Source organism: Thamnophis sirtalis, unplaced genomic scaffold (genome assembly GCF_051295495.1).
Source record: "Thamnophis sirtalis isolate CommonGarterSnake01/CBP01778 unplaced genomic scaffold, rThaSir2_p1.2 scaffold_9, whole genome shotgun sequence".
NCBI classification, from domain to species: Eukaryota; Metazoa; Chordata; class Lepidosauria; order Squamata; family Natricidae; genus Thamnophis; species Thamnophis sirtalis.
This window is the reverse complement of record NW_028261389.1, coordinates 72682707-72710206: the sequence shown is the minus strand read 5'-3', so window position 1 is coordinate 72710206 and position 27500 is coordinate 72682707. Positions and strand designations below refer to the sequence as shown.

The 27500-nt window shown below is 43.6% G+C and overlaps 1 protein-coding gene across 1 annotated transcript in view; it reads right to left on the bottom strand.

Moving 5' to 3' along the window:
* The window catches only part of CCDC91 (coiled-coil domain containing 91), a 143727-nt gene that overhangs the window by 82377 nt on the left and 33850 nt on the right, over positions 1 to 27500 (bottom strand). Inside the window, exon 7 of the mRNA XM_087722255.1 lies at positions 11686 to 11763. Within this exon, the coding sequence (XP_087578381.1) occupies positions 11686 to 11763 (78 nt within the window). The remainder of the gene's footprint in view (positions 1 to 11685; positions 11764 to 27500) is intronic.

Here is a 27500-nt window from a genome sequence, read left to right as displayed (position 1 = left end):
AGGCGAGTCGACTCTGCGAGCCACTCCATATTCCCTATATTTGGATCCATAAACACATGTCTTTTCAATCCCCAACGTTTTTTTAATGGAAGGCGTTATTTCAAATGATTAATAAAAAAAATACTTCTTTGACATAAGGTCTTTATATAACCCCAAATTAACAAGTGATGGAGGCCAAGAGGCATATGAAATCCAACCACAGAGAAATGCAGCTTAATATTTATCTCATTTTGTTATTTTACATAATCCAATGGGAAAATGCGCTCTTCCCTCCATCCATCACGTCCTTTTACCATAACTCTCTTTCTCACCGAGAAAAGACCAAACTTTTCCTTGTTCCTTTCCAAAGGAACTGACTGAGATGTTCCTTATCAGCCAACAACCTCCAGATTCTGCTGGATCTGGACTGCCGACCAGAATCTAAACATTTCCGGCCCTGTTTTCCTCCCTGACTTCTCTTTCCATGGGTTTCCGTGTTTTCTCTTCTGTCTCTACGGAAAACATTTATTTGACGTTCAGCTGCTGAGGCAATTCAAGCACGTTGTTGCCTTGTCTCACCACAGATATACCCTGAAGATCAATGCAAGCCTTTGCGTGTAGCCAGACTCAGCTGCATGTGTGCGGGCAAGCATGTAAAAATCCTGCTCCAGCAGTGTTCCTCAGGCAACACCGCCATTCTGAAGAAGGCTCTGTAAATTAATCCTACAACCAGAATTTCGCCAGAAAAGCCAAGAGCGCAATGAATAGATTCAGCCAACAGCCCTCACACTGCTTTTTCGACAAAGGTATGAAATCTGAAAGAGTATCCTCAAATGTCTGCCCAAATTCAGAAATAGTTGGATACCTCTGCTTCGCAACGAAACTATGTGATCGGGCTATATAGGAGAAATGCAGCCTGTAGTTCTCAGTTCGAACCTTTAAACATCTGAGACAATGCTGCCAAAATATGCAAGAAAACAGTCATGTTTAAAAATATATTTTTTTCTTCTCAAGTTTCCAAGATCCAAGTGGCTGTGGAGGTCATCAGGAGAGGGAGTGACATCACAGTTCTCATTCCATTAACATGAGGATGCCATGACATATTTCTCTAGAGACCTATGGATCTAAGGCTAAACCACATCTCTCATCATTACATCCATCCCCCCCCTCCCAATAGATTGGACCATCCATTTGAAGTCACCAGGATAGACTGGACTACTGCAACGTACTCTACATGGGGCAGCCCTTGAAGAGTATTCAGCGACTTCAGTTTGTCCAGAATGCAGCCACGCGAGCGATCGTGGGTGCACCTCGGTTCACCCACGTAACACCTATCCTCCGCGAGCTGCACTGGCTGCCTATTGGTCTCCGGATACGCTTCAAGGCGTTAGTTGTCACTTATAAAGCCCTTCATGGTATTGGACCTGGGTACTTGAGAGTACCGCCTGCTGCCAATTACCTCCCAAAGACCCATTAGATCACACAGACTAGGCCTCCTCCGAATTCCATCCGCCGGCCAGTGTCGACTGGCGACTACCCGGAGGAGAGCCTTTTCTGTGGCTGCTCCGACCCTCTGGAACGAACTCCCCGTGGAGATTCGCACCCTCACCACCCTCCAGGCCTTCCGCAAAGCCTTTAAATCCTGGCTGTCCCGACAGGCCTGGGGCTAAAGAACCGTTGCCCCCGTCTCGAATGGTATGATTGTTGCGCTTTTAAATTATGTATTGTTTTGTGTTGTTGTCAAATTGTCTGTATCCCCCTTCCCTTGTTTGAGTTGTGAGCTGCCCTGAGTCCCCTTCGGGGAAAAGGGTGGCATACAAATGAAATAAACAAACAAACAAAACAAAACAAACAAACAAACAAACTTCTGTCATCTTGAAAGGCCAAAATGTTCCCGGTTTTTCCAAAGTGTAACCCCGTGGCTCAAAAAAGGTGTCCACTCTTTATCTTAGAAGGTAGAAAACACCCTTAACACCCAACATTTCGAGACCCGCGACGGTAAGTATTTTCCACTCCTCTCCGAGAACTGTTGTCTTAGAATGGTAGAAGTGGAAAACGCCTGATCTGCCTGTAATTTCTGCAGAAAAGCACGTATCCCTTTGGGGAAGAGTTATAAGAGCTCTGACTTTGGCTTAGTCCCTGGGTTTAATGAATGTTATTAAAACATTCTAAGAATGCTCGCTCCACTGCCGTCGGTGTTATTCCCTTCCATCTTAAATCACTCCTTCAGTTTTGGACGTTCCAAGATATAGAAGCCATAAAAGTATTCCTTGTTTGGTCAGCCTGACATTTTCTAAGGTGAGACCAGCTTCTCCGGAGCTTTGTTTTCAAACTCTGGCTGTACCTCGTGCCCGGATACCATCTCAGGCTGATGAAGACATTGTTTCATATTTGCTGAGAAAGAAATACCACCTTTCGTTTTGTCCCGGGAAAATGGTCTCATTGTTTTTCTCCTACAGCAGGAGGTGGGCTGCTACAGGTTCGCCCCGGTTCGGGAGAACCTGTAGCTTAACGTTATGGCCAGTTCGGAGAACCTCCAAATCTCACCCCTATAAATTAAGCTTGCTTTTTCTTCCTTGCTTGCTTTTTCTTCCTTGTAAATTGATTAATTTACAAGGAAGAAAAGGCGAGGATTTGAAAAATAAAAAGTCTACCCCAACTTTTTTTTTTGAAAGTTAAATTCTAGTTCTGAGAAAGTGGGTTGATTAAAAAGGTAAAAGTTCCTCTTGCACATATGTGCTAGTCATTCCCGACTCTAGGGGGCGGTGCTCATCTCCATTTCAAAGCCGAAGAGCCAGCACTGTCCGAAGACGTCTCCGTGGTCATGTGGCCGGCATGACTAAATGCCAAAGACGCACAGAACGCTGTTCCCTTCCCAGTCAAGGTAGCCCCTATTTTTCTCCTTGCATTTTATGTGCTTTCGAGTTGCTAGGTTGGCAGAAGCCGGGGCAAGTAACGGGAGCTCACTCCGTTATGTGGCACTAGGGATTCGAACAGCAACTGCTGACTTTCTGATCGACAAGCTCAGCGTCTTAGCCACTGAGCCACTGCATCCCTTGTGGGTTGATTAATATTAACTTAATAACCCTGTTTTTTTGAAGGAAAATAAAATATACCTATGGAACTCTAGTCAGTGCAAAGTAGAAGCACACCAAAATTCAAGATGGCAAGTTGCCATTGTCCAATCAAAGCCTCACCCCCGCCCCTTTGTATGTAGACCCCATGTTCCCACGCAGTATTAAGCTTCACTCTATTTCTTTCAATATGAAAAAGGTTAAAAAGGCACCAAGTTCAGTGGAACTTTAGAGGTCTGCCCGCAAAACATTCTTAAAAGCTTTTTAAACACACACCCAGTAACCAATAACCCAAACAAACATTATTCCTTTCTTGTTTAAACACTGTGTGTCTTAAATTATTTCTAGGAATAGAAAAAGGAGCAGAGGAACCAAAAGATAATCCGAAGAGACCCATATTATTTCTTTCCTCAATTAATCAGTAATTTTTTTAAACAAATGGAAATCTTAAAAGCTGGAAGAGAGCAAGCTGTTCATCCATCTATATAACCTTTAAGGAGGCACGCAAACTATTTAGTAAGACTCGCCCTGCTGGAGTCACAAATACCCACAAAAAAACACAATGCAAAAATGCAATTAAATTATTTAAATGGAGACAGGTCATCGACCATATCTAGACAGAGATTCCCAATTGGTGATGGGCGTCCCAGCTCACAGAACCCAGCATAGCTACAAAAAAGTAACTTCATAGTTGCCAGCTGTGATTATAATGCAAAACCCAAAATATCAGCATGTAGTCATTGTGTCCTATGGATCACCAGGAAATTTAGAATGGAATGGAATAGAATAGAATAGAACAGAACAGAATAACAGAGTTGGAAGGGATCTTGGAGGTCTTATAGTCCAGCCCCCTGCCTAGGCAGGAAACCCTACACCACTTCGGGCAAATGGCTATCCAACATCTTCTTAAAAACGTCCAGGGTTGGGGTATTCACAGCTTCTAGAGGCAAGCTGTTCCACTGATTAATTGTTCTAACTGTCAGGAAATTTCTCCTCAGTTCTAAGTTGCTTCTCTCCTTGATGAGTTTCCACCCATTGCTCCTTGTTCTACCCTCAGGTGCTTTGGAGAATAGCTTGACTCCCTCTTCTTTGTGGCAACCCCTGAGATATTGGAAGACTGCTATCATGTCTCCCCTAGTCCTTCTTTTCAAATCTTTCTACCAACAAACAGCAGAAGTGAAGAAGACCTGCATATTATGAATATTAACAAAACTGCTTGGTGAACAGTGTATTGTCTGGGTCAATATACTTTACACACAATTCTAATAATGATAATACCTTTTAAGTATACATAGCCATAATCTTTAAACTTCTAACATTTGTGTATACATAGTAATTGTAATATGTTCTATTATATTTCGGCATATATAATACTATTTCCCCAATTTCTACTTTCTACTTTTTTTTCCTAACACTTAACAAAATAACCACCATGTTAAAAAATATTCTACATCTATTCATCATCTCTTGCCCTTTTTAAAATTTAAACTCTTATTAACTCTTTGGTGAATCTTTCATGCTTCTCCTCTGGTAACTTGAAAATCCATAATCCTTGATGTCTTGATCGATTCCACAGGTGATGGTGGTGGCATTAGTTGCGAACTTGTGTCCGACCCATCGCGACCCCATGGACAACGTTCCTCCAACGTTCCTGTCCTCTATCATCCTCTGGAGTCCATTTAAGCTCATGCCTACTGCTTCAGTAACTTCATCCAGCCATCTCATTCTCTGTCATCCCCTTTTTCTTTTGCCCTCAGTCATTCCCACCATGAGGCTCTTCTCCACTGAGTTCTTCCTTCTCATTAGGTGGCCAAAGTCTTTGAGTTTCCTCTTCAGGATCTGGCCTTCTAAAAAGCAGTCAGGGTGGATCTCCTCTAGGACTGACCGGTTGGATGGCCTTGCAGTCCAAGGGCCTCGCAGGAGTCTTCTCCAGCACCAGAGTTCAAAGGCCTCCATTCTTTGGTGCTCAGCCTTCCTTATGGTCCAACTTTCACAGCCGTACATTGCAACTGGGAAAACCCAAAGCCTTGATTATACATACTTTTGTTGGCAGGGTGATGTCTCTGCTTTTTAGTATGCTGTCTATATTTTCCATAGCTTTCCTCCACAGGTGAGAAGAACACAAGAAGCCATGCAGGCAGAAATGGGGGGAACTCCTGTTAACTGTCTTGTAGATTCCACATCAAAAGCCCAAACTACCTATAGGACATCAATCTTCCAAGCTGGAAGAAAACATCCCTTGCACAATGTATGTGGGATATCTTGCACTAAGGTCTCTTTGATCTCTGGCTGACGGTGAAGTGGGACAACTATGACATGAAAACAGACATCAGCTCGAGCGTATTTCAAGAGGGTTTTTCCCCCCTGTTATTTTTAGAAAATGCAAGTAGAAGTGAGCCAAGTTGGGATTCTGCATTTGTGTGTGTGCCTGTCTGTGTGTTGCTGGTTTTAAGTGGGATAAATAAAAACAAGATGTTCGCTTAAGTTTTCTGAACTTTTTCCACTCTTATTTAGACATGTTACTAAAGCTTCTAGACATGTTACTTCAGCCTCAGCTAGTATTTCCTTTGGAAAATTCTTCACAAAAATTATTAATGATGGAAACGAAAAGCCTGGTGTGGGATAAAAGCTAGGCAAACAGCATCTTCTATGCAAAGTAAGCTTAAAATGTGCCATTATACTGGATTCCGAACTTGGCAACGAGAGGTTTCGAAAAAAAGAAAAGAAAGAAATATAGGCAGAATCCAAATAACTTCACAGCTGGTTTCACATATCCAATGGTGGCTTTGGACCACACGTTTTATTAACATGAACTTATTTCCCATCTCACAGAACGATTTACTTTCAAGGGATTATGAAAAGAGGCCTGACTATTTATATGTTGCTATAACGCATTCTCCATCCTAATCACTCCTACATACCATGAGAGTTTCTGGTCCTGTCTTAGCTGACACGCAGCTAAGATTTCTTCCTCATAAAATTTGCTTCGCCATCGTTTTCAAAAGAGAAGCAGGCGTCAAGAAACACGCTGCAGGAGAAGGATAAAGTTTACTCCTCAGTTATTCTAGGTATATGTACTGACTTTACAGTGGTAGAGACTAACTTGACTCTGCACCTAATAACGGCAGCAAGACTGTTGGTGGCGCAATACTGGAAGAAGGAAGACTTGCCTACAACTCAAGAATGGACATTGAAAGTCACAAACTTAGCCGAGATGGCTAAAATATCGGCATATCTTAAAGATCACTCAAATGAGAGATATAAACGAGACTGGAAAAAATGGATTGACTATATACAAAATAAATACGGGACCAAGAAATTCCAGTTAGCCTATGCTTAAGATCAGAAATGATTTAAATTGTTTAAAGTTAGCTCAGCAAGAAGAAGCTAAGGTCAATGTAGAGATGTCATTAATTTCTTTATTTCTTTTTTCTCAATAGATTTTAGACTGAGTTTGTTAAAAATCCATACCGTGTACGGGCTCTGGGAAGTCGGGGGGGGGGGAGGAGGAGGGGGGTTGGGGGGAGGGTGGAGGGAGGGAGGGGTATACATTAGGCTAGACAAGAATTTGGTGGTAAACTAGAACTATTTTGACACACACAAAAATTGTACTCCGATGTCTTACTGATTGAGGAATGATGAAATGTTTGTTTTAAAAGAAAATAAAACTTTTGAACCAGAAAAAGAAACACGCTGCAGGCTAGGCCCGAAAAAAGGTGCTTTTGCAAGAGGCAACTGGACTTCCTTGTTTTGCTTTGAAGATGTTTCGCTTCTCGTCCACGAAGCTTCTTCAGATCTGGCTGGATGGTGGGGAATGGAAGGATTTATATTCCTTGTAGACAGCTGGTCCAAAAAGTCTCGACACCCATTTGCACGACCCTGAGGACACAGATAAGGCTCCAAGTGGCCTCAAGGATTCTCTAAAAGGATGCAAATGACCAGCTGTTGTAAGGTTGGTTGTAAGTCAAGGAGTCTTATAAGAGCCGAGGTGGCGCAGTGGGTAGAGTGCAGTACTGCAGGCAACTTCAGCTGACTGCTAGTTCGGCAGTTCGGCGGTTCAAATCTCACCGGCTCAGGGTTGACTCAGCGTTTCATCCTTCCGAGGTGGGTAAAGTGAGGACCCAGATTGTTGGGGGCGATATGCTGACTCTGTAAACCGCTTAGAGAGGGCTGAAAGCCCTATGAAGCGGTATATAAGTCTAACTGCTATTGCTATTGCTAGTCTATGGCTACCACTACTGCTGCAGTAGCAGCTGCTTACAGATAGAATATGTGGGAGCTGAATTTTGCAACAGCAAAATGATTGCCAGAGTGACCAAGCGGTCTATTACCATAAATAACCTGGCAGGGCCCACCAAAACATGGGGCCAACCCTGAATTCCCAAATACAAACTCTTCAAAGCAATGCAGCCGGAGAAAGTTCACTCAGAGAAGATTCTGACGCACGAACCCCCACCCCCCAAATAAATCTTCGAAAGACTAGCAGACCTCCCAAAGAATTATTGTGCACTCTTTAATAAGTTGGTATTGTGCACAGGATGATAAGATGGAAGGAGTAACTAGGAGTATAAAGAGGGCAGAATGTCCTGTACTGTTTCTGCGGTCTGTGAAACTGGCAGCAAAGTCGGACAGTGAGGAGGTTGGGGAGGAACATGGGCCAGTCCTGGAGTCTGGGGAAGGCTCTGACGAGGGCTCTGCATCGGAGACAGAGAGGGGGACTGGGCCATCTGGGAGTTATGTGCTGCCTCCGAAGCCTCCGGAGTCGGACATCAGTGAGGCAGAGGAACAGGAGGAGCCTGTTCCCAGTGCGCGCATGCGCAGAGCTACCAGAAGGCAAGAACAGTTAAGACAGAAGGGACGACTCGAGAGTAAGGCTTGGAGGTGATTGGCCCCTCCCATAAGGCATAAAGGAGGAGCAAAGGCACGTGAGCCTTTGCAGGAAGCAACTTTGTTCATTTTGGTCGGTTTAAATTCTGAAGCTCCGTTTTGACTCTTTGCTCCGTGTGACCTTGGCAAGCTAATTGCCAATTAGGTCTTTGACAGCATTTCAAGGAAGATAAAGGTGGGTGCTTATCAGCCTTATTCCGAAAGACTTTGGCAGACTTCTGTCGGACTCTTTACAAACTATTTGAGACTCACTGCGGGTTTTGAATGAACATAATTCACAGCCTTTGAAATAAAAAGAGCCTTTTTAGGACTAAGCGTGTGCTTTATCCTGTATCAGGAAGCCTAGGTCAGAACAGTTTTAGCTATCTTTGCACAGCTACAACGAACATACATTTAACTGACAAAGGGCTACAATATTAAACAGAGGTCCATAGAAATAACCATCAGGATTCCGACACCAGCCTTAGAATTTAGGCATGGCAAATTTAAGTGACGCCACGGCCTTAAGGATCACAGCAGAAACCAAATGCAACATGGAGTTGTAGAGCTGAAAGGGCTCGGGGATGCTCCTTTAAGCCACCACTTGATCTTCAGCATTTTGGGTTACACATTCCACTGTCATGCTCCCCTTATAGTTGGGATTCCACCCCCTCTACCCAATATTTCTGGAATCCATTATTCTAGGTGGTCTGTGACCTGTGTTCAAATAAGTACAAGTTTATTCCAAGCTACTTCTAAACAAGAATCGGAACTACTAATGGTCAAGGCAACTTGGCGGTAGGTAAGAGTCAATGGAATTCATGGAAAGCTTCGATCTCTTGTGGGCACAAAGGGATTCCAAACTAATGACATGTTTGACGCTTCCCTCAGTCTGGTCATTTCCTACAGTAGAGTTAGATAGCAGTAGAGTTAGATCTTTCTGAGATTAATGCAACGTGGCAGCTTGAAGATGGGTAGACTTTAACTCCCAGAATTCCCCAGCCCAGCATGGCTGGCTGAAGTATTCTGGGAGTGGAAGTCCACCCATCTCGGAGTTGCCAAGGTTGAGAAACACTGAATTCGAGGAAAGGCCGAGCAGCATGAGTCATGCTCTGATGTCACTTCAGCTCAATTCCCAGATGACCAATCATGCAGCTATTATGGAGTGTGATTCCCCGCAGGCTGCCAGCCAAGGGATGACCTAGCAATTTCCCAACATTACTTTCAGTGATTTAGTCCTTAGGAATCGACACAGCCAGTGCAAAAAGGGATAACCCATTGTCCACGATACCAAAAACGCCGCTGAGAATCTTCCAGGGTAGCTATCTTCTTTTTCTGCCCCATTCTCAAAAAGGATGACTCAAGCAATTAAAAAGCCAGACTGCATAGACTCCAACAATTAAGGCTGGGTTGGTCAGCCACCATAATAAAAAGCTGCACTAAATAGTTAGTTTGGTTTCCCAGATTTCTGGTGTTCGAGGGACCACATGTTCCGCATCCTTGCTCAATTTTTTTTTACACCCAGAATTATTATTATTTTTGTGGTGGGGAGGACAGATTGCCCCAGGATTCTAACCAATCCCCATCTTGGTTGCAGGAGGGAAAAAAGTCATGTCCCAAAGGTGCTTTTTTTCCCCAAAAGGCAACTGGACATTCTTGGGGGGATTGGAGTGGGGAGGGTCCTCCAAAAACATTTCACTTCTCATCCAAGAAGCTTCCTCAGTTCTAACTGGGTTCTATCTGAGTTAGAACTGAAGAAGGATCTTGGATGAGAAGTAAAACGTTTTCAGAGAAAAAAACTAAGAAAGTCAGTTGCCTTTTGGGGGGAAAAAACATCTCTGGATCAGGATCAGGATCGAGCTGGAAGGGACCTTGGAGGTCTTCTAGTCCACCCTCCTGCTCAAGCAGGAGATCCTGGACAGTTTCAGACAAATGACTGCCCAGTCTCTTCTTAAAAACTTCCAGTGTTGGAACATTCACAACTTCTAGTGTTCCACTGGTTAATTGTCCTCACTGTTAGGAAATTTCTCTCTTAATCCCTCCTTGATTAGTTTGTATTTGTATTTGTATTTGTATTTTATTAAATTTATATGCCGCCCTTTTTCCTGGGGGGACTCAGGGCGGCTCACAACTTAAAAAGGGGGAAGAGGGGAAAAACAAACTTTGACATATAAAACAATACAAATTTAAGAACACAACATTCATACCATTCGGGCGGGTTACAATCTTAGTCCCAGGCCTGACGGGATAGCCAGATTTTAAGTGCTGTGCGGAAGGTCTGGAGGGTGGTGAGGGTACGAATCTCCACGGGGAGATCGTTCCATAGGGTCGGAGCTGCCACCGAGAAGGCTCTCCTCCGTGTGGTCGCCAGTCAGCACTGGCCAGCAGATGGAACTCGGAGGAGGCCTAATCGGTGAGATCTAATGGGTCGCGTGGAGGTAATCGGCAGTAGGCGGTCTCTCAAGTACCCAGATCCACTACCATGGAGGGCTTTATGGGTGACAAGTAGCACCTTGAAGCGTACCCGGAGATCGACAGGTAGCCAGTGCAGCTCGCGGAGGATAGGTGTTTCCATCCATTGTTTCTCGTCCTGCCCTCAGGTGCTTTGGAGAATAAAATGACCCCCTCCTCTTTGTGGCAGCCTCTCAAACACTGGAATACTGCTATCAGGTCCTCCTCCCCACCCTTTATCTTTGGAGTATCCATGACCTGGATGATTGAGAATCCCCACAGACAACCAGAAAAAGTCATCTTCTTCTGAAGACTGAAGTAACAGGTGGCCTTCTGGATGGTTCCAGATATATCATCATCATTTCCTACACGGGCCTTCCTTTCCATTATTCACAGCAGGAAGGTCACCTGGTTGATATCCCCGAAAAATTCTTTTAAACTTACCGTATTTCTCAGACTATAAGACGCACTGGAAGGCACTGAACCACCAAGAGGTAATTTTTTTAAAAAAAGTTTTTGCACTCTGCAGGCCTCCCAAACCCTCTGCATGCCTTGTTTTTTGTGAAAAATGGGGCCTGCAGAGAGCTTGAGGGGTCTGCAAAGGGCTCCTGTGGGCTGGAGGGGGGGAAATGAGCAAAAACCGGCCCGTTTTTCACAAAAACAGACCCTTTTTTTTGCAAAAAATACGGTATGCATAGGCTTTGGGAAGCTTATAGAGTGCTCCTAGGAACTGGGGGGGGGGGGGACGGGACAGAAACAGGCAAAAACCGGAGTGTTTTTTGCTCGTTTTTGCCCTCTCCGGCCCCCAGGAGCACTTTGGATGCCTCCCAAATCCTCCGCACGTCCTTTTTTGTGAAAAATAGGATGTGCGGGAGCTGGGTTTAAGGAGGCCAAAAATGCTGTATTCAGTGTATAAGACGCACCCAGATTTTTACCCTCTTTTCGGGGGTGGGGGAAAGGTGCTTCTTATACTCCGAAAAACATGGTACTTTTTTTTTTAACCATCTCCGTACAAAAACAGCTTTAAGGACGTGGCTACCAAAAAAAAAAAAAAAACCCCCACCACAAATGGTGATTTCTAGTTTTCCCTTTTCATGCAAGAAATCTTCCCTACAATCAGAAATGGATTTAGAACAGTGTTTCTCAACCTTGGTGACTTTAAGTCCCGTGGACTTCAACTCCCAGAATTCCCCCAGCCAGCTCTGCTGGCTGGGGGATTCTGGGAGTTGAAGTCCACAGGACTTCAAGTCGCCAAGGTTGAGAAACACTGATTTAGAAGTCAGTTCCAAACCCTGGAAACGAATAGGACTGTTACCTTGAATTCTTCCACAATAATAGACAAGGCCTCGTGTCCAGCTTTTCTTAAATCTTCCAACTCAACTTTATGCTTCTCCTGGAAACAAATAGTAGATATAAAAGACAAAAAGTGAGTAAACATTTTTCCAGGCCCCTAAATCTGGACAAGCGTCAGAGATTTCTATCAAAGAGGTATCATTGTTACCAAGGCTTTCTCTTCTCCTAGTTCCAGGGTTTTAATTCTAAGACAATAACGTTAAGAGTCAACAGATTTTGTCGGATCCTGCTGAGGAAACATTGGCCTAAACTTACTCTGTAGCCTGATTATGAGTTCTCTTCAGTGGTGGGATCCTGACGGCTTAACAACCGGTTCGGTGATCGCGTGATTCGTGCGGGCGCCCGTGCCTAACAGTTTTAACAAAACTTACCTTCCATGTTACTTCTGGGGAGTAACACCGCTGAGGCGCAGCAATCCGCTATGCCGCGCGAATCAGCTGAGAGGATATAGGCCGGAGCGAACCGGTTCGCTCACCAGCTGATTGTCGGAGCTACCAGTTCAGCCGAACCAGCCCAAACCGGCCGAATCCCACTCCTGGTTCTCTTTCACTTCAGCTACAACTTAGTGAAAAGCAGCGTGAACCAAGAAGGAAAAATAGCTCATTGGATACCTAGCCTTGCCCACAGTTAGCAGAAAGGACAGCTTATTCCCGAAGTGATTTAAATCTTTGACCTTCTATGAAACAAGCGGCCCATCCATGCCAGCCCATCATTAAAACCCTCCAGCTATTGCTGTTTTTACTCTCACAGTAAAGTTTCCCGCAGAGGCAACCGGTTACAAACCTAACCTGAAAGATTGAAAGATGCTATGTCATAAATAGGATTCTAAGCTTTCTATTTTATTTTATTTTTGTAATCTTACTTTTTCATTAAGGAAAAAAAATCCTTAATTATTTTTCCTCTGTCTTTGTCTCTGTCACACTTTGCCAATAAAGAATTCTTCCTTCCTTCCTTCCTTCCTTCCTTCCTTCCTTCCTTCCTTCCTTCCTTCCTTCCTTCCTTCCTTTCATCTATCTATCTATCTATCACGAACAATTTCTTCATTCTTCCATATATATTTTTCTGTTCTTAAGCAGCCTCCTATTGAAATCATATCGAAGAACCTAAAAAGTAACACAGAATGGCTGATAATGCCAAATTCAACTATATCAACAATAATCAGCATAATTAAATATTTCGGCATTCATCCATGCCCACTCCAGGATGGCCCGAACAACGTTCTCTAATTGATGCGTAACTAGATCTATATTTATGTTTAAACATCATTACGCAGAGTATCAACATACAAAGGTCGCTTTCAAAGAAATTGGCCTACCTAGCGGTGAAGCTATTTTTACAAAGCGACTCAGCACTGGGCTGAAAAATATACTTTCTGCTGAGCAAGAAATCTTGGAAATGATTGTTAGCACAGCAATTTGCTGGAAGGAATTACAATCAATTATATGTGACGCATAAGGCTAACTCAAGGCTATTGTACAAAGGCTGCGTGCTTCAAATTTAAGGAGAACTACGTGTAATTTAAATCACTGCAAATTCAAAATGTTCTCGATGTTAACATGGAGGTTGGCAACAGGGCCTTGTGAGATACACCCATGCATGCCAGGACTCAATAAGGTAAAGGTTCCTCTCGCATATCGTTCCTGACTCTAGGGGGCGGTGCTCATCTTCGTTTCAAAGCTGAAGAGCCAGCGCTGTCCGAAGACGTCTCCGTGGTCCTGTGGCCGGCATGACTCAACACCGAAGGCGCATGGAACGCTGTTACCTTCCCACCAAAGGTGGTCCCTATTTTTCTCCTTGCACTTTTATGTGCTTTTGAACAGCTAGGTTGGCAGAAGCTGGGACAAGTCACGGGAGCTCACTCCGTTACGCGGCGCTAGGGATTCGAACTGCTGAACTTGTTTCTGATCGACAAGCTTAGTGTCTTACATGAGCCGAGGTGGCGCAGTGGTTAGAGTGCAATACTGCAGGCTACTTCAGCTGACTGCTAGTTCGGCAGTTCGGGTGTTCAAATCTCACCGGCTCAAGGTTGACTCAGCTTTCCATCCTTCCGAGGTGGGTAAAATGAGGACCCAGACTGTGGGGGCGATATGCTGATTCTGTAAACCGCTTAGAGAGGGTTGAAAGCCCTATGAAGCAGTATATAAGTCTAACTGCTATTGCTATTAGCCACTGAGCCAACACGTCCCTTCAGGACTCAATAGATAGACATAAACCTACTTCTTCTATGGAGAGAGAAAGTGAAGTTTCAACAAAGATATAGCAATTTCCTCTCCCTTCCCTGAAAAGATGGCACAAACATGGCAGCAAACTCTTCCCTCGTAGTAATCATTATTTTCTGCTATCCATTAGGAAGAAATACTCACTACTAGTAATTTTACATGTATGTAGTTACATACATATAAAGGAAAATATTTGTAGCTCAGGCTTCAGATGAGAAGTCATTGGTACTGTTGGAAGAAATGCCCTTTTGGGTTCGGTTCCAAGTGGGGAATTTGCTTGGAAAGAAGGTTTAACGGTGAACAGGAACACATGGCGTGAAGTCCTGGGAAAAAGGCACATGGGAGAGAGGGAGGGAGGGAGGGAGGGAGGGAGAGATTTATATCCTCTGTTGGGTTTTGAATTTGAGCTTGTATTCTGGTTGTCAGACTCCCATGAGGCCATGCAGAGGCAACTCTGTAGGCTGTCCTGAGTCCCAAGCTCGGTTGACTCTTGCTGGGTGATGATGTAATGAAAGGGCTTTGGGCAATTCCTACCATGGCTCTGCCTGAAGGAGGCAGATCTTTGTTATGTAGAATAGACTTGTTCTGGCTTTAATGGCCCATTGACAAAAGGTGTGGAGGGGGGAGGCTGAGTTTCTTCCTCCCTTTTAGGGGAAATATTTTTCCCTTTTAATATTTCCTAAAATATCTCATTTTCCTGGGAGAGGGCTGGGTGCTAATTTCCTACAGAACTCTATGGCTGTTTTCTTGCAGACATTACATTATCAAACTAGGCAACATCATCAGTGCTAAAAGTTTGTAGATATTCTCAGTCATCCAGGTCAGGGTTGTCCCAAAGGTGCTTTTTACAGGAGGCATCTGGACTTCCTTATTATTTTTCCTTTTGAAGACCTTTCATTTCTCATCCAGCTCTGACTGGATGGTAGGGAAGGGAAGGATTTATACTCCTTGCAGACAGCTGGTCATTTGCATCCTATTAGAGGGGCATTGAAGCACTTGGAGATTTATCTGTGTCCTCAGGGTCACCTGAGTGGTGCTTAATGGTTCCTGTAGTCTGCATTTTTTCCCTCTGGAAATCCATTCCTATTCTCACACTATTTGGATTTCTCAAAAGACGACTGGACTTTGTTTTCCCTTGAAAGGAAAAAAAAAACTTCTCCATCCAAGAAGCTTCTTCGGTTCTGAACAAACAACATGCTCTGTGCACAATCACTCATGCCCTTGTCCTTTCTCGCCTGGACTACTGTAACGCTCTCTACATGGGGCTGCCCTTGAAGAGCACCTGGAAGCTTCAACTGGTCCAGAATGCGGCTGCGTGGGTTATCATGGGGGCACCTGGTGCTCCCATGTTACACCACTTTTAGGCGGCCTGCACTGGTTGCCGGTTGTCTTCCGGGTGCGATTCAAGGTACTAATTATGACCTTTAAAGCGCTCCATGGCTTAGGGCCAAGGTACCTGCGAGACCACCTACTGCCACCGGTAGCCTCCCATCGCCCAGTGCGATCCCACAGAGTTGGCCTTCTCAGGGTGCCGTCGGCCAGACAGTGTCGGCTAGCGACCCCTAGGGGGAGAGCCTTCTCTGTGGGAGCGCCTTCCCTCTGGAATGAGCTGCTCCCGGAGCTTCGTATAATCCCCGACCTCCGGTCCTTCCGATGCGCCCTAAAAAGTTGGCTTTTCCAGGAAGCCGGCCTGGCCTGAACAAAACAAAACAAATTATTGATCATTGTTAATTTTAATTTGATTTCTTTTTTAAAAAAATGTGTCATTGTTAATTTTAATTGGGTTTGGGATATTCTATTTAATTTTTTTTTTTTAACTTTTGTATTATGTGTTTCTTTTAATGTTGTATGCTGCCCTGAGTCCTTGGGAGAAGGGCGGCATATAAATCTAATAAACCTAAACCTAAACAACAAACTGAACTTAAGAAAGAGTGGCCAATGTGAACAAAGGACGCTGATGGATTGGACATGTAGAAAGAATGAATCAGATTGCCAAAAAAATATATATATGGGGAAAAAGAGTGAGCAGGTAGATTGAAAAGGAAAAAGAAGAAAATCATGGCTGAGTAGAATTAATAAGTTCATCAAAGAGAGAATAGAATTTTTAAGCAAAGTATATATCGGTATCGTGAAAACAAGGATAAGTATAAGCAGGTATAAGTATATACATAAGAAATGAGCACAAATAAATGGGGACAGTAGGACAGGGATGGTAGGCACGCTGGTGCACTTATGCACGCCCCTTACACACCTCTTAGTAAAGGGGTGAGGTCCTCGGTAGACAGTTTAAGGTTAAAGTTTTGTGACTTCAAGGATGAAGCAACAGAGCAGTGGTGGGTTTCAAAAAAATTTAGAACCTCTTCTGCAGGTGTGGCCTGCTTTGTGGGAGTGGCTTGCCGGCCATGTGATTGGGTGGGAGTGGCTTGCCGGCCATGTGACCAGGTGGGAGTGGATTGCCAGTCATGTGACCGAGTGGGAGTGGCTTGGCAGCCATGTGACTGGATGGGCATGGCCAACTTGTAAAATGTGGTGAAACTCACTTAACAACACTCTTGCTTAGCAACCAAAATGTTGGCTTAGACACTCTGGCATTTGAAGCACGCAAGTCTTAAAGCTGTCAAGTTACAAGACCCTTGCACCCCTAACCCTTTAGAAAAAAAACCCCCAGGGGTGTTCAAACTTGGCAGCTTTAAGACTTGTGGACTTCAACTCCCAGAATTCCTCCTCCAGTCATGTTGGCTCAGGAACTCTGGCATTGAAGTGTGCAAGTCTTAAAGGTGTCAAGTTACAAGACTCTTGTACTCCTAACCCTTTAGAAAAAACCCCCAGGAGTGTTCAAACTTGACAGCTTTAAGACTTGTGGACTTCAACTCCCAGAATTCCTCCTCTCGCTCTTCATCTTGATGATGTGTGGACGGGCGGGGGGAGGGAGCTGGAACCGGTTATAAACAGCACTGTAGATTTATGGAACCTCTTCTATAGAAGAGGTTAGAACTGGCAGGAACCCATCCCTGCAACAGAAGTCGTATTTTCTGCAATCTGCTTATACTTATATGTTTATATGTTTTTATATATATATACTTATACTTGTTTTCTCATACGTGCTTGAAAAACCAAATAAAATAAAATAAATAAAAATTTGCAAGGATCGAAAGTATGGAAATGTGCATCGGAGTATACTAGTTTTAAATACACTTTGTCTTTTATTCCCATATCCCAGGCTTTTAATTTCTTGGATTTATAATTTCTTCATGCCTTCTCTACAATCTGTTTTAACAACGCTTATCCCCAAAGGGTGACAGTGTGATGGGTACGGATGAATGTACATTTAATTTTGAAATCAGCAGGTAAAACGATGTCATCGCTATGTCACTATGGAAGAGCTAAAATGTACACTCCAGCTGGCGTGCTGACAAAGAATTGTTCCCATTCCCAGTCGTTTTGCTTTAAAATCAAAATGAGAATTAACTGTAGCGATGCCAAAAAAAATAAAAATACGGTAAATAAAAAAAAATTAAAAATGCCATCCTTTTGTTATTCAACGTATTGGTTGCAGCAAAATCCCAGATGTTCAACATGGGAGATCTTTCCATAGTTAGGCAATTAGTGTCTTATGTTCATATCGCTTAGGGGTTTTTCCGCAGTGCTGAGGTTGTGTAATTCAGCTCCTATATATTGCATTGAATCTTACAGAAAATGTCATACTTTGTCTTCCCGAGTTCAGACACATTCAACATTGCTCAAGGCAGAAGATTCATCAAAACGCTGCTGTCTAAAGAAGGAAGTTTAACAAGCTCAGTATTATATTTATGCCAAGTAGACTACAGTTTAAAAAAGGTGATGCTAAACCTCTGTTGTAATAGAAGTGTTAGAAAAACAGACACGTTGGGATTGTGTAACGGAAGATTAATGGATCTGTCATTTGGGTATCAGAGCTTTCTTACAGCAACACAATTTAAGGAGTGACAGAATGAAAATGTGTTGAAAATCTTGAAGCACGATCCAAATGGTTACAGCCTGTTATTGTTAAGAAAGTTTATATTAACCGCTTAGCCCTTAATTTGGGGGGGGGGTGTAAAAATGAAAATTTAATAGGTCTATCGTTCATCCATGATTTTTCATGCTTTGCAAAACTGTCTCCCATCTGTTGTCCCCTTAACAATTATTAAGGAGAAAAATGCAAAGGTTTAAATGTCCAAAAGTGATAATTATACTGACACCAACATCTGTACACAGCTGTTGGGAAAAAATGCATCTTTTAAGCAGTGACTTCTCTATAGGACTTGCTAGGAAACAGGCCAGGAAGAATACAGAATAATAGAATTATATATTATATATATTATATCTGTGATGGCGAACCTGTGGCACGCAGAGCCCTCTCTGCGGGCACGCGCACTATCGCCACAGCTCAGTTCTACCCCGCATGCGCACACACCTCTGGCCAGCTTATTTTTGGGACTCTGCGGCACATGCACGAAGGGCAGGGCACATGTTGGAAATATGCACACATGTGCAGGGGGTTACACGCACATGCGCAGGGGTGGGGGATTTCACACACATGCGCAGGGGGCAAGAAGAGCATGGGGTTCGGCACACACACACCCAGCAGCCCGATTCTGGTCCCAGGAGGCCTACTAGGCCGAAAACTGTGTGCGGGGAGGGTTCACGCATGCATGTGGGGGGGAAGCAGTGGTGGGTTGTAGGCGGTATGCCCCAGTAGGGGCGTACCGGAACCTGCCCGGAGCACTGGATACCGATCCGGTACGGTGCTCCGGAGGGCCCACCCGCCCGCCCAAGCTCCTTACCTGTCTTTTAAGGCTTCCGCGCTTCTGAGCACGGAATACTTCGCGGAGCAGCAGGAGCGTCACAGAGGCGCTAAGACGCATGTGCGCGACAGGTCCGTTCCAATCGTACTGATTGGACAGGGATCCAGAACTCACCACTGGGCGGAAGGGGGAGTATGGGGGGGGGGGTCAGACGTTGATATGTGGGGGTGTGGCCTGCGTGTGGGGTGTCACACATGCATTGCATTTTGGGTGCGGGCGGGGGTGCTCTTGCTCTCTCTTGCATGCGCACTTTTGGCACACAACAACAAAAAGGTTACCCACACTGCCCTATATTATTCTGGACAAATGAATGTCCAATCTCTTCTTAAAAACCTCCAGTGATGGGAGACCCACAACATCTTCAGGCAAGCCCTTCAACTGATTAATCATTCTGTCAGAAAATTTCTCCTAGGTTGGATCTCTCTTCAATAATCTTCTACCTGTTATATCTTGTCCTGTCCTCAGGTGCTCTGGAGAATAAGTGGACCTTCTCATCTCTGTGACAGCTCCTCAAGTACTGGAAGACTGCCATCATGTCACCCCTGGTCCTTCTCTTTGTTAGACATGGTAGACCTCCTTTCCTTAGATGGTCCAAACTAGCTCTCCAAGATGTTTTCATTTAGATTCCTCTTCGCTGTACAGAGAGTTGGATCGCAGGGCACAAGATAGACAAGAAACCATGGATGGATACCAATCAAGGAGAGAATCCATCTAGAACTAAGGAGAAATTTCCTAACGGTGAGAACCATCAACTAGTCAAATGGCTTGTCTTTAGAAGTTGTGAGTGCTCCATCACTGGAGGTTTTTAAGAAGAGACTGGACAGCCATTTGCCTGAAATGTTATTGGTTGCCTGCTCAAATAGTGGGTAAGACTATAAGACCTCCAAGGTCCCTTTCAACTCTGTCATTCTATGTTCTATGGACCGTTGGTAATTTAGCTTCTACCGCTCATGCTTATCGTGATAATCTTATATTTTCATCTCTGGTTTATTGTTTTACACAGAAAAGCACAGTGTCTGTTACCAAAAAAGCCTATATATTTAGTTTTAAGAAAACATAATTCTAGGCATTATAACCAACTTCATTTCATAAGAGTTTATTTTAAAGAGCACAACGTAACTGAAACTTAAGATTAAACGCCTCCCTGAAATAAAAGAGCTAAGCTCTGCTTTAAGTTTTATCATCAATTTTATAGTGGTTTTTTAGGCTATAATCTAATTTTACTCATTATGATTCTAGCTTGAGGAAGCCTCTGGAATAATTGCATCCATCTTGAAATTGTTAATATCCAAATGTTTATGGAAGAATAAATAACTTTCTATACTTAGAAGACTGAGTCAGAATATTACTGAACGTTTAAGTGTCTAGACACCTAATCCTTTAGCTACTATTCAGTAACCCCAAAGTAGAAGACACAAGATCCTGGCCATCACATGTGCAAGAGAGAAAATGCAAAACCTGGGGCCAGGATGAAGCTACATCTTCAGTCTCGATCTCAAAAGAGTAACATGGAGTTGACTGTTCTTAAAAACATGGGCATCATCTATTCACTGAACAAACTAGCTTTTTTTTGTAGTGGTTTAATCTAGAGGAACCACAGCAATTAACAGAACAAGAGAGTTGAAAAGGACCTTGGAGGTCTTCTAGCCCAGTTGGCCCATTGGGGCCATTTTTCACCCTCCCTAGGCTCCGGAGACTTTCCTGAACCCTGGGAAGGGCAAAAACGGTCTCTCTCGGCCTTCCGGAAGGCCAAAAATCAGTTGCATTTCACTTCTTCCTGTGGAAATGAGCCTGAAATGCTGAAATAGCAATAGCACTTAGACTTACCATATTTTTCGGAGTATAAGACGCACCTTCCTCCCCCCCCCCCAAAAAAGAGTGAAAATTTGGGTGCATCTTATACACCGAATGTAGCCCCACCCACTCCCACCAGAGGCCAAAAACATGAGGCATGGAGGCAACGGCGACCCGTGGCAATCCCTGCAGCCTGGAACAGCTGATTGAGGGTATTCCAGCAGTCCGATCCACCCGCCAATCAGTTGTGCTGAATCAGACTGCAATAAGCACTGAAGCTGACCTGGCTGGTCAGAGTTTGCAACAGTAATCACATTCAGAAAGCACACACAAGTAACTGATTCAGCAGGATTCAAAATAATAATAACATACAATACATTATCAAAAGCAGGTTTTCCAAGGTAGCAGTAAATACAAGCAAAACACAAGCAGTTTCACTTTCAGTTCTCGGCTAAGCCAGGCTCCTTCCTGTCTCCTTGTTGCTCACATGGCAAATTTCCGAGTCCAAATAGCCCTCATTGGCTGACTTAGTTGCCATGCCTATTCGTTGGCTGACCTTGTTACCATGTGTCAGATGAATACCATGGAATATGGTAGGCAGTGGCAGAATTTTTCTTATTCTTATTTTCCTCCCCAAAAACTAAGGTGTGTCTTATACTCCGGAGCATCTTATACTTCAAAAAATACCGCATGTAGCAATTTACAGTGCTTTGCAGCTCTCTCTAAGCGGTTTACAGAGTCAGCCTATTGCCCCCAATAATCTGGGTCCTCATTTTACCCACCTCAGAAGGATGGAAAGCTGAGTCAACCATGAGCCTGGTGAGATTTGAACTGCCAAATTGCAGGCAGCCGGCAGTCAGTAGAAGTAGTCTAAGGGGTGAAATCCAGCAGGTTCTGGCAGGTTCTGGAGAACCGGTAGCGGAAATTTTGAGTAGTTTGGAGAACCGGCAAATGCCACCTCTGGATGGCCCCAGAGTGGGGTGGGAATGGAGATTTTGCAGTATCCTTCCCCTGCCATGCCCAGGAAGTCACACCCACCAAGCCACACCATGCCCACCAAGCCACGCCTACAGAACCAGTAGTGAAAAAAATTGGTAGCCTGCAGTACTGCACTCTAACCACCACTCCACCGCGACTCTTATCCATCAGGAAATGAAAACTGAACAGATCTAACACACTTCCCAAAAAGAACTGCACTCTCTAAAGCAGTACGTCTCAATATTAGTAACTTGAAGGTGCATGGACTTCAGCTCCCAGATTCCCCCAACCAGTAAGCAGACTGCAGAATCCTGGGAATTGAAATCCATGCATTTTCAAGTTGAAAGAGAAAAAAGGAAGGATTTGCTCCTAGAAGGGGAGATCACATCTCAGATGGCATCCTCCAGACCAGGGGTCGGCAACCTTAAACACTCAAAGAGCCACAAAGGTCCTAACCAGAAGTCCCCCATTTGATTCTGAAGCCAACCAGAAGTCCGGTTTCCCCACCATAGAGTCTCCTCCTAGTGCGGCATCCTTTTTCCTCTGCCAACCGGAAGTCCAGTTCCTCCACCATAGAGTCTCCTCCTAGCACGGCATACTTTTTCCTCTGCCAACCGGAAGTCCAGTTCCTCCACCATAGAGTCTCCTCCTAGTGTGGCATCCTTTTTCCTCTACCTGTCCTAAGTGAAAGTCCTATCAATTGTGGAGCCGACCGAGGACAGGGAGCCGCAGCAGAGGGATAAAAGAGCCACATGCGGCTCCAGAGCCACAGGTTGCTGATCCCCTGCTCCAACCTCCTTTGACTCTCCCCATCTTTTTCTGCCCTAAGGACAGAAGAATGGGGTCAGTTTTATCTGACACTTTTATCTGATTAAAAATAAACTAAACTCGGACCAAACAGGCCCACTGGCAGAGTTCTTTTATGAATCCTGATATGTTTTATTCAACTCTACTCTTGCTGGTTGAGCAACTCCATAATTACAAGTGGGTCAAAGAACAATGTTGTAGGGTAAAATGTGGAAAAGGGAAGACGAAGAAGAATTGACAGCAGATCCCTGGCAGAAAAACTGAAGGGAAATAGGCAGGAGGGTATTATCATAAACATAAAATCTCTCCAAATAAACAGCCAAAACCCACTTTAGTGACTAAAAAAGTAAATTTCCACCCACTGGCACAGCATAATTCCAAGCTCTTCCTTAACTTGATAATATTCCAGGAATCTCATCTACAAATTCACAGGCAGATATAGTAGATTTTTAACACTATTTTTCATTATTCGGGTTCTGTCTCCTCTATGTCTGCATCTAAAACCAACCTAAATATTTTGTTAGAAGATGGTATTTAACAGGATGCAAGTCATATTACTTTTAAAAAAGAAAACCACATACATTTTCTAGTATTTTTCCTCACAGAAATCACCTACCTCCGAGACGCACGCCCAAGCTAACTTTACCAAGGAACTTGTATTCAGATCTACCATCCTACAGAAGATCATCCTACACATTTCAATTATTAAAGACCAGGTCTTCTGGGCTCAGATTCAGAATAACAGAGTTGGAAGGGACCCTGGAGGTCTTCTAGTCCAACCCGCTGCCTAGGCAGGACACTCTACACCACTTCAGACAAATGGTTATCCAACATTATCTTAAAAACTTCCAGTGTTGGAGCATTCACAACTTCTGGAGTCAAGTTGTTCCATTGATTAATTGTTCTAACTGTCAGGAAATTTCTCCTGAGTTCTAAGTTGCTTCTCTCCTTGATTAGTTTCCATCCATTGCTTCTTGTCTTGCCTTCTGGTGCTTTGGAAACTAGATTGACCCCCTCTTCTTTGTGGCAGCCCCTCAAATATTGGAACACTGTCATTTCGCCCTTCCAGACTAGACATACCAATTCTCCCAACCATTCTTCATGTGTTATGGCCTCCAGCTCTCTAATCATCTTCGTTGCTGTTTTCTACACTCTTTCCAGAGTCTCAACATCTTTTTTATAACATTGTGTGACCAGGTGTGGTGACAACAGCAGACCCACTTTTCAAAATATGCATCTTTTGGAATCATACTCATACCACCCTGAATAAAACACTACATCAATCCTTCATCGTTCATGGCTTCCCCTACTGTGTCCTCCTTCCCACTTCAGAAGAAGACTTTTCATTGCATTGTTATTGCCACTTCAGAATCAAGAAGTGAGAAAAAGATGGATTTGGAACTCAACAAAGAAGCTGCTTTATCAAGTTCACTTCTCAAAATTTTCTCAATTTTAGGGCATAATGCCGAGAAATGATTTCTCAAGAACAATGGCTCTGTGGTTTTTGAGCATTAAACAACGTTTGGTTGACTGAAGACACAACACCATACTAACAGTTACATTATGCTCTCCAATTATACTCTTAAATAAAGAGGAACATTTGTTTGGAGAAAAGGGGATTTAAACCACTTTACTTTGAGGCCCTCTATAGTCAAGTTGATTTGATTTGAAACTGTTTTATTTCTGATACGTTAGTATCATGTCATGATCTAAGAAGAAGTTAAGTTGGTTCTAATTAATTCTCCTTTTAACAACAGTGTGGTTGTTCCAATTAATTAGAGGATATACGTTTTTTTCAATTATCTCAAAGACAGGTGAACTTTATTACTTTATTACTAGGTGATAGCCCGAGGATGTGAGCGTATTTATTTATAGGGTGGAAATATCCAGACCAAATGTAATTTCTAATGTTAGATTTTCCCCCTTACCAGAGGGAGCCCTCTTGGGGAGTACTGTGAAGCCATTACTATGGCAACTCTTCTGTGCTGTACAGTAGAAGCCAGTATGGCACAACAGGCTGTATCTTAACAAAGCACACAACCAAGGGGTGTTAGGTGGGTCTTACCCCCACAGTATTTACCTCAGATTAAGTCATCTGTGTACCAGGTTTGGTTGAAATTGCTGAAGGCGTTCCAGAGTTATGCAGGATACACACGCACGCACGCACGCACACACACAGACAGACAGACAGGCAGACAGACAGATAGATAGATAGATAAATTTAAAATGATAAGCCATAATTTTTAATTAATTGGTGACTTTTCAACTGTCACTCCAAATCTTGACAGAATATATACATTTTTAATATCCAAAATTCTCCTCCTGCATTGGTTCATTCTCTCTCCTGATACAATCCCTATTTTCTATTCACTACAAAGCGACTGAGAACTTTGAGATTTTGCTGTCCTTTCGTTCCTTTGAGTAACTTAACCTCTCTCACAAAAATATACATTAAAACTTTCTGCGGCTGGCTCTACCTTCTCTATATTGCCAGTTAGCAACTCAATCCGTGAATACATGTGATTGTTCAGAACGAAGAAATCCAGGGCTATTTTTGCGCTAAATGTCAACAGCGGCGATGATGCTCCTCTGAATCATTTCTTACCATTGTTTCCTAATTACAACAGGGATATAGTGAACTGTAGCGAGAATTCTTCCAACTTTAAGATATATGGGGGGGGGGGGGAGAAGAAGGGTAGCAGGCGTATGAAGACACATTTAAGGCTTCCAAATCAAATCCAGGATTTGAGTTTAATTCAGAAAAGAAGACAATGGTTGCCAGTGCTACAAGAAAAATATTGCAACTATGCTTGAAAGAGAAGCCCAAACCGCGTTAAGTTGCATTGTTTTTCAAGAATCCGATCCTACTGAGAGATTCTAAATATATACATATATCGGTTTTGGAACGGATTTTACCATTGAAAAATTAGGTTTCAAATTTTCCAACCCTCCTTCCGGGAGATGTAGGCGGCATGTGCAAGGATGTAGTAAATATTGGAGACTCGGAGGCTGGAGTAAGCCTGCGTGACTTACATCTGTGCAACTGGTTAGCCAAAACAGAGAACGCTTATACCTGAAAAGGATTCAGTGGAAACTTTTTATCTGATTTTTATCTTGCACGATTCGGGGGGGTGTTGCATGAAACTGAAGAATACCCTGTTCAAGTGAACATCTTCTGATCCTAGTTAAAACTAGTTGGAAAAAAAACTTTTCTTACATGTTCCTTTGGCCCACGCGGATTTATTCCACCACGATACATTGGCTAAGCTTCTACAAAGCCCCGAGCTTTTGCCTTTTTTTTAATACTCATGGTGAGATTCCCAATGACTCTTAAGAGTACCTACAGATTCATCTGGAAAAATACCAAGTCCCTGATTCATGCTGGGGTTTTTTTTCTTCTTCTCTTAGTTATGCAGTGCCAGAGCCAGCTGTTTTCTCTGAAAAGAAGTTGCTGACAAGCTGTACCGCTATACTTTTCAGCTGACTTGCTGTGTGGTCGCAGGTGCTGGTCCTAACACCAGAGAAGGCGAAACCAAAATGGAATCCAGAACTAGTGGAGTTTCATTCTATTGCCACAAAGAAAACAAGCAACAGAGCTGTTCTGAGTGAGGCTTCCCAAGAGCATGGAAGAAACTCCTTGTCCTGACAAAAAACCCTTTTATTAATTGACTGTGAATTCTTCTCATTCACATCCAGCAAAGTCTTTCAAGGGAGGATTTATAGTCACAGACCTTATCTGGCTTGGAGAGCTGCCAGGCCAATATCTGTAAAACTTGGCAAGGAGTCTAGGAGAGTCACAAACCAATTAAGCGAACTAACAGTCTCCTGCAAACTCCACTCCCCTTTCGCTCCTCTTTTATTTCCTCTGGGAGGGGCCATTCACTGTCCACCTGTGGCCTTACTCCCAAGTTGACCCCTGTTCTTTAGCTGTTCCCTTCCTCTGGCAACTCTGCGCATGTGCACACTGGGAACAGGCTCCAGCTGTTCATCTGCCTCACTGATGTCTGACTCTGAAGGCAGCTGAGAACTGGCATACGGCTCTGGCCCCCTCTCTGCCTCCGACGCAAAGCACTCATCAGAGCCTTCCAGAGATTCCAGGACTGGCCCATCTTCCTCCCCAACCTCCTCATTGTCCGAATCTGCTGCCAGCTCTGCTGGCCACTTGTGGGCCACAATAAGAACTCCTAAAGGTTTGATTCCCTTATTCCTCTGAACTCGTTTCATTCTCAACCCAAAAACAGGATAAGATCCTTAGCAATGAAGGTTCCTTGGAATTTAAACTAGGCTAAGGCAGGAGATTTTGAACAAGTCTTTGAATTAAAACCTATCCCTCTGTTATGGGTTGTGCCATGACGACTTTCTGATATGGATCCATCTTCCTATTTCTCATTTCTGTGTTTCCCCGTTTTTCTTTATGAAGAAATTTACCCCAATACACTTTTTTTGTTTAGTTCTCAATACAGCGATGGGATTTTAAAGACGGTTGTATAAACACAATGTTTTATTTTATTTGTTTATCAAATTTATTACTGTATGATAGCTCGGAGCAGCTTACAATATTAAACTAGACATGTTTTAAAAGCGTAGCAAAGGAGGGTTATAACCAGCACAAACTGCTAGGTAAACTGAATGACAGACACTGTTCTAATTAGCTATGTACCCCCTAGTTCTTTTTTAAACAGATGCATTTGATTTTCTACTAGGGGATAACCCAGCATTGCCAGGGTATGTATTTATCCCAATCCTGTATTAGAGGGATCCCCCTTGTGGAGTACTGCGAAGCTGTTACTATGGCAACTCCACTGTGCTGTACAATAGAAGCCATTCTAAGGCACAACAGGCTGCCTCTTAACAGAACTTGAATCCAAAATGCCCACTATCACTGTCAAAAGTACTGTGACTTGACACTATAGATATAATTCAGTCCCTTTTCATTTCAGCGGCCCAGGCGTTCCAGAGTTATGCTGGAACACACACACATGGACACGCATGGACACCCGAGGGATATTAGGGGTGTCTTACCCGCGCAGTATTTGTTTCCAGAGAGTATGTCATCTGTGTGCCAAGTTTGGTTGAAATTGCTCGAGGCGTTCCAGAGTTATGCTGGAACATACACACACACACACACACACACACACACACACATACACACA